Source organism: Eucalyptus grandis, chromosome 6 (assembly GCF_016545825.1).
Source record: "Eucalyptus grandis isolate ANBG69807.140 chromosome 6, ASM1654582v1, whole genome shotgun sequence".
Lineage (NCBI taxonomy): Eukaryota > Viridiplantae > Streptophyta > Magnoliopsida > Myrtales > Myrtaceae > Eucalyptus > Eucalyptus grandis.
The window spans coordinates 3,479,889-3,488,154 of NC_052617.1; the positions used below are offsets into that span (position 1 = coordinate 3,479,889).

Consider the following 8,266-nt stretch of genomic DNA (forward strand, 5'->3'; position numbering starts at 1 on the left):
ATGGGCTTTTCGTTCCGACGTGACTTCAAAGCCACTTTCAAAAGTCCGGAAATCCGGACGATAGCCGTTAGCTGCGGTTGCACCGTGCAGCAAGACAGCACTAGCGCGTGGCCCCACGCGGAGCTCTTCGACCGTTTCGTGGTGCGATCAGATCAGACGGCAGCGGCGACCGACCCAACGGTCCAACGGATCCTCCGAGGAGGAGCTTTCGCGGCTGCTGTCCCACGTGTCGCCCTCTGATTGGCCCCCGCCTCTGAAAAATCATCGCTGTCCACGTCGACAACGCCCCCCTCCTCTTTCTCTTTCTATCGATTTAAGGACCCTGTCTTAACTTGAACGGCCTCGTCTCCTTTCTCTCTCTCCATCTCTCTCTCACGTCTCGGAGTAGAGGCGGAAATGACGTTCCTACCCTCCTCCGACCGGAAGCACCGGCGGAGCCCGAGGGCCCCCCTCCTGCCGCAGAAGCACGCCGCCGCCGCCGCCGCCGCCACCGCCTCCGCCGCCGCCGAGCCGGGGAGGCGGGCTTCGACGGCGCGTCGTTCTCGGGCGCCGTGTTCAACCTCTCCACCACCATCGTCGGCGCCGGGATCATGGCCCTGCCGGCCACGCTAAAGCAGCTGGGCCTGATCCCGGGGCTGGCCATGATTGTGCTCGGGGCCGTGCTGACGAACACCTCGATCGATATGATCCTGAAGTTCAGCCGGGCCTCCAAGTCCCCCACCTACTCCGCCGCCGCCGCCGACGCGTTCGGCGGGGCCGGGCGGGCTCTGCTGCAGTCCTGCATCGTCGTCAATAACCTGGGATGCTCGTCGTCTACATGATCATCATAGGTAATGGGCATCAACCTTTCTGCCCGTTCTTGATTTTCTTGATTAGGCTTAATCCCGGTCTTGAATCGTGAGGAGTTTATTAGCTGATAACGTGACGTTGAATGGTCCAAATTGAAGGATTAAGCAAAGAGAGTTTTTCGGGTGTTTTATTCTGGTGCTAATTATGAATCCGGAGAATGAGGAAGTTCGAAAGTTGAGAACTTGGAATGTTTGGCAATGGCAGGCGACGTGCTATCGGGGACGTGGTCAAACTGGGTACACCACACAGGGGTAATGGAGGAATGGCTTGGTCAGCACTGGTGGACCTCACGCGCTTTCTTGCTGCTGTCCACCACCCTCTTCGTCTTCGCGCCTCTCATCTCTTTCAAACGAGTTGGTAAGTCCTGTGCTCCTGTCTTCTCATTTTGTTGATTGTAGCTCGAGCCAAAAGCGAAATGGCGGCTCATCTCCTTTGCTCCGAACTAGAAAAACCTGTGCCTCAATTTCAGTTCAGAGCCTTCGAATATGCACTGGTTTCGCAGTCATATATAGTTTGCTAATCTGATGACACTGTAAAGCTGAATTGCACATTCACAAGCTTGGCGAATTGCCACTATGTTGTTGCTTTTGATTTCATAACTTGCTGGTCACCCACATTCTACAAAGCTTGTGTTCATAATCTCGTGGCTCTTTTGTGAATAGATTCATTGAGATACACGTCGGCCTTGTCAGTCGGTCTGGCTGTGGTATTTGTTGCAATCACTGCTGGAATAGCAATCATTAAGCTGGCAAATGGAAGCATAACGATGCCACGTTTGATGCCCAAGCTCGTTGATCAGACATCATTTTGGAAGCTGTTCACGACTTTTCCCATTTTGGTCACTGCTTATATTTGTCACCATAATGGTAAGCAGTCGAACTTCATCTCTTGTAACTAGTACCTGTACTTAAATGGATAAGTAAACATTGAGTGGCATGAAGCTTTATGGAAATTAATTGTTGATTCAGAAAGTGCTGTCATAATCAACTTGGATGTAGAGTGTGTATTGTTTAAGTAGAGGGATGCAACTGCATAGGAGAAGATTTTGGCACGCCATAGTGGCACATCTCCGACTCTCTTACCCATCCAGATTGTGCTTGCTGGAATAAGGAGAAAACTGGTTATACTGATTTGCGTAAAGCTAGTTCTGAGGCTCAGTTGTTATTGGAGTCGCTTTTTTTGGGGGGGTTGAAATTGGAGTCGTTCAAAGGTGAAAAGTTGGTTCATTAAGAGCAGATTTGTATAAATTGGATAGTCATGATGTGCAATTACAATGCAGTTTTTGTGAATGCTTAGAAAGATGCTGCATGCTAGAATTCTTTTGAGATCTAATCTAACATTGTGAGTCAGCTAAAGTAGGGCAATTGCTATCCCATTGTGTAGAATTCACTTAGATACCCTGCATGAACGAGAGGAAACAATGAAGTTGATAGACAAACTCACCAGATGGTCATTACTCAAGCCATGCTGTATCTAGTCCATTTCACGAGTCCTTTTCTTTTCCCCATTGGCTTACAACACTTTGTTTGCACAATTGACATGTGCAGTGCACCCAATAGAGAATGAACTGAAAGACCCGATGCAGATGAAGTCGATAGTACGTTCATCACTGACACTATGCTCAGCTGTCTACATCGCAACCAGCTTCTTTGGGTTTCTTCTCTTTGGGGATCAGACGCTGGATGATGTACTGGCAAATTTTGATGGGGATCTAGGAATTCCTTACAGCATGATGCTCAATGATATAGTGAGAATTAGCTATGGAATCCACCTCATGCTTGTTTTCCCTATTGTGTTTTTCTCACTTCGGCTCAATCTGGACGGCCTCCTTTTTCCCTATGCAAAAATTCCCATCGCCTTCAACAACAGGAGATTTTATTCAGTGACAGCAGCGCTAATGGGTTTTATATTTCTGGGAGCAAACTTTGTACCCAGCATCTGGGATGCTTTCCAATTTACCGGCGCCACTGCAGCAACCTCTGTCGGGTTCATATTTCCATCTGCAATTGCTCTTAGGTATGCACTGTTACTAATGATGAATGCTGAGAGCCCTTCCTTCAAGAAGCCATGTTATCAGGATATGTCATCAATGAAGTGTGTAATCATAGATTCATTAGCGGCTTGCACGATGCTAGCATATTGGATAGCATGAATATCATGTGGAAAATTTTCATGGACCATTGCTATCCCTAGTTGGCCTCATCACCTTCATCCTCTGACTTTGTCTTATCTCTTTTTGAACACGACATTCATCCTCTTGACTTGAACATCCTGCACCTGTTTTGCAGGGATACTCATGGGGTTGCAACAAAGAAAGACAAAGTTCTGTCATGGATCATGATCTTGCTGGCTGTATCATCAAGCATAGTGGCACTCTCGAGCGACGTTTATGGTTTCTTTAACAGTGACGAAGGAGTTGGAAGCTGACAAAAAACGAGGGGATCGATTTGACTTTTCTCAAGCAACACCAAACTTCGGTCTCAGACATTGAAATGAACTGATTAACACAGGGACGGGAGGAGGAAGAGGATGCATCCAATTGTTTGATTCAGCTGTCCAAAGAGCTAATTCGCCCGTACATAGTGCTTTCACATTCCCTTGCCATTTTTGTGCATACGAAACTGTGACCTCTCTTGCCCGTTCTTAAGGCTGAAGATGAGGATATACTACACAACACAAGTCCAGATTCAGACGTTAAAAGATGTATTTTTGGCATATCTTGCTATGGTTATTGGAACTCGGGCCGAGATGGAAACTTGGGCTTGGATTGTGGTCCAAGAAAATTGCTTGTTGGCCCATATATTTCGCAATTGGATCAAATTTCTTATAATTCAACCGTCTCATTTGGGAAATTTTTTGAAAAATTTCTAAACTAATTACACTTTTATTAATTCAGTCTTGAATCTTTCAATTTTGTCAATTGAATATTAAATATTTTGACAATTTGCTAAAGAATCTGTATGTTGGCTAGAAATTGATGATGTGGACATCGATCATCCTACGTTAGTACAGTCGGTGCTAACGTTGATTTTTTTCGAAAATATTTTTTAATAGTCTTTTTCTTTTCTTTACTTTTTTTTTTTTTTTAATTTAGGGTTGGCAATGGTCACCAGCCCAAGCGAGGGCCTAGACACCCCTCTCGACACTGGGGAGGGCGTCCCGGCCTTAAGTTCAAAACAAAAAAGTGAAGGAAAAGATAAAGAATAAAAATTCAAAATTCAAAAATATTAAATTATTATTTAAAAATTGTCAACGTCGGCATAAGTCGTGTTATATGAAATGATTGGCGTTCATGTCAGCAATTTTCGGTCAAAATAGATTCAATTAGCAAAATTAAAAAATGTTTATGGCTCAATTGGCAAAATTAAAAAAATTAACATTAAATTAACAAATGTATAATAGGTTTGAGACTTTCTTCACAATTTTCCAGTTTCATTTACAATTTCACTCCTCTCTCTCACACTTCATCCCAAAATTTTAAGGTGCGTTTGTTTGTATTTACGTTAAAAAATTGTTAGGGGAACGAAAATAGAAAAAAACTATTTTTGTTTTGGAAAACAATTTTTGACTAAAAAGACGTGTTTGGTAAACTTATTCCGGGAATAAAAAGTGAATAAAAACATGTTTGATAAATTTGTATTCTTTTTTTTTCTTTTAATTTTTTAATATTTTTATTTTATTTTTTTTTTATTTTATTTTTCCTTTTTTTCTTTCTTTTTTTTTTTTTCTTCTTTTGGCCGGTCGCTAGCCTCGACCATGGGCGACGCCTCGCCCAGCCACGATGAGGGCGAGGCTCGACTCGCCTTGGTTGGGCGAGCTCGGGCTCGCCTGGATCGGCGAGGCCGAGCTCACCCAGCCACCGGCGAGGCTCGGCCTCACCATATCCGGGCGAGCCTAAGCTCGTGCAACCATCGGCAAGGCTCGGCCTCACCGGATCTAGGCGAGCCCGAGGTCGCCGGCCCTCGACGGCCGGTTGCCGGCCAAAAAAAGGAAGAAGAAAAGAAGAAGAAAAAAAGAGAAGAAAAGAAAGGAGAAAGAAAATTTTTCTTCAAAAGTGTTTCGAAATAAAAAAAAAAGTTTTTTTTTTTCTTATTTCTGTTTTAATTTTGTTCCCATAACAAAAAAAATTTTGAACAAAACGCAAACAAACGCGTTTCTGTTTTTTTTTTTTTTTTATCGGAACAAAAAATCAGAAAATCTGTTCATGAACGAGAAAAAAAAAACAAACATGCAGGCCCTTATATTCCAATGTCTACCAAACTTGGATCCAATTGCAACCGAGGACAACCCATGAAGTTGAACCTAGCTCCACATGATTCACTATCTAAATACGATTTTCATACTCAAAAATTAATGAAGAAAGGGAAATTCCCTTGCGAACGAGATCCTATAATCACGTACTCAGAACCATCTGGGGTGCTTCTTGAAGCGCTAATTATTGCAGTGAGAACGAGTTGACCACGAGGCGATTTTGATATTCGCGAGCGCAGGACCTGGAAGGAGGGGCGGGCGCGAGAGAGAGGGTTATATGCGCGTGCGACGAACACCGACACCCGTCGAGATCAATGTAATTATCATTTTGCTTACCAAAGAAGACGCACCGAGTGTCTTGCTTTTGATGTTTGGTGGCGCGGAATCTTTGAACGTTTGTGGAAACGAGCTCCAGCGAATGGGACGAGCGAAACGTGGGGGATTGATGACAATAGCCTAAAAAAAAAAAAGGTCGCGTGGAAGAGAGCCGTCTTCTTCTTACAACCCAAAAGCACCCAACAGAGAAAAGCTAGAAGCTAGCTGCAACATGGGAGAGGATGGAGATGGTGGCCGGCATGGCATCAGGCCCCTGATACATGCACGTTCGCGCGGCTTGGTGCCTCTCACCAACCGGGAAATAACTCTTGAAGATGAATTTGGACACGGTCTAGATGATTCAAATGCATCTTGGTCTTACTTCAGCAGTGCCCATCTCTCTCTCTCTCTCTCTCTCTCTAGAAAGTTGTGCAGATTCAAAGGAGGGAAAAATAGATGGACCCGTTCCATAATTGATATGAAATGGACGAAACATGTGATCACGTCCCAGATTTTTCTTGATCCAGAAACATGATTAGCTGTGGTTGGTAAATGAGTTTAAAAATAACTAATCAACTTGTACTCGCATAAGCACTTTCAGAAATCAAAGCCCCATGTTCAGCTTGTGCGCATTTCCACATAGGGGACAGCAGGAAGATAAAAACGTACTTCATGGGTGTATATTCTACATTAAATTAAGGTTGCGTTTGATGGTCAAGATAAAATTCAAGATAAAATAAAATTTATCTTATCCTGCATTTGGTGACTCCGCAAGATAAGATAAATTTGAATATAAGAAGAATATAGGCTGGATAAAATTATCCCATGGATGAAGTGGGATAAAAGTAGATAAAATTTCTAATATTCAAAATAGGAAAATTATTTTGCTCAAATAACAAACTTCTTAAGTTAACAAATTTAAAATTATATTTCAATATAAATAATTTTTTATTCTAATATAAGAAATTCAAAATAAAATTTATTTATTTAATTTATTTATATCTTCTTATTTTTTATTTTTTTATTTATATTTTGAATCTAATTTTATCTTATAATATAAATTTAATAAATATATATTTATTACATATTTGAGGTGTTTTAGTATTTTAGGTCTATTAGTATAGTTTTCTATTTAATAAAATTTTATTAAAGAACGATGGAAGGGAAAGAAAGAAATAAAAAAGAAATTAAGAAATGAAAATAAAATAAAAATAAAGTAGACAAATGTATTGCAAGAGAATTTTAGTGTCTCCGTTTGTAAAATTTGTGATTCATTTATATTGATATGTCATTTATACTAAATAATATATGATATAATGCGAATTTATCCAACTTTATTATTATAATCACCAAACAGTTGATAAGATATAATAAAATTCTCTGGATTTCATATCATATCCTATTTATTCATATCTTGATTAAAAATTTGAACAACTAAATGTAACTTAAGAGATAATTTGTATTGACAATTTTTAAAAGTATAATTGACTCCTAAAATTTACACAAAAAAATAATTAAATCATTCTAGTAAATCTATTTAGCTTGGCTAATGAAAAATGCTCATGTGGTTTTTATTTATAATTTTCTCCTTTATGTGATGATGACGTGATGATTTGATTTTTTGATAGAAATTTATTTAAATTATATTAAGAAAATTAGCCAATTCTGATATTAAAAAAAAAAAGGAAAAGCCAAGTTCGGCCCTCTCTTTCACTGTCCCGCCATCGCGAGCTGCCCCACCACTAATGACCCTCGACTAAATCTAGGCAAGGATTGTTAGCCATCCCCCATCATCGCCACCCTTCCTGATGATGGTTGGGCGATGATAGCAAGAGTTGTGAGCCCTCACATTTTTATTTAATTTAAAGATTTAGCTAATCTTTAATGTAATCTATCTAAAATTTAGATTAAAAAAGCAGATTTAGATCAAAATGATGTCATATTAGCCTAATGCTTCATGTTTTAACTATGTTATTGCCATGTAGGAGGGGAAAAAAAACTACATCAACATTTTTTGTTAGTCGATTTGGATCGAGTTTTTTTTTTAATCGAATAAAAAGGAATCTTTCATCAGTGGTTGTGAATGACTAATTTTTTTTTATTCAATCTTTTCGATCTTTCATTCATTTATCATAATGAAACATGAGAGAAACATAGAAAGCTTCCAAGCCAAGTAAATCCCAAAAGGGCTGCAAAATAAAACAAACCCAAAAAAACAAAAGAATACGGCTTGAAGTTATAAGCACACTTTCATCCCAAAAGATGAGATTTGTTATAGTATCAAAAAACAATCAGTAGCCAATCACCGAAATCGTTAGTGATAGACGTACATCAAGATATTTCCCTCCAAAAAGTATAGCTTGCATTGTGCAACACCATCACCATATGGAGACAAGAATAACAATGACATATTGAACACCACCAGATAAAGATTTAGATTGACAGAAAAAAGCTCCCGAATTTAGATTAACACCTAAATCAAGAGAGGAGAGGTTCTACTGAATCTCGAAAAAGTCATAAAACCGTGTCTTGGGGGTCATGCTAGCTGGACTGATGACAACATTCTCACAAAATTTACAATTATAAGTAGATTTATTCATTACGAGTGAAAAAAGGCACCAACAACAAACAAAAAGAAGACGCCAAACAAGGTGGAAAAAGTCTCCTGGATTAAATCGAGAGGAGAAAAAAGGAAATTAAGGTCTAGAAACGAAAGTCATGGCAAAGCAGGCTATCAGCTTCAGAAATTGAGGCTTATAGGCTACCGGAGAAGTTTCTTTCAGGGAGGATTGTTTAGGAGAGGCAGGGTATTTTTTTTTTTTTATTTTTGAAAGATTTATGGAGTTAATGG

At 40.0% G+C, this 8,266-nt stretch overlaps 1 protein-coding gene across 1 annotated transcript; it reads left to right on the top strand.

Annotated features, from left to right (window-relative positions):
- LOC104447804 (amino acid transporter AVT6A) lies at positions 1–3,673 on the top strand. Its single transcript, XM_010061519.3, is given in 7 exon segments — positions 1–226; positions 319–795; positions 798–830; positions 1,054–1,206; positions 1,512–1,715; positions 2,397–2,865; positions 3,138–3,673. Coding segments are annotated over 7 exon segments (1,701 nt in total). The 3' UTR covers positions 3,277–3,673.
- Positions 3,674–8,266: the final 4,593 nt, after the last annotated feature.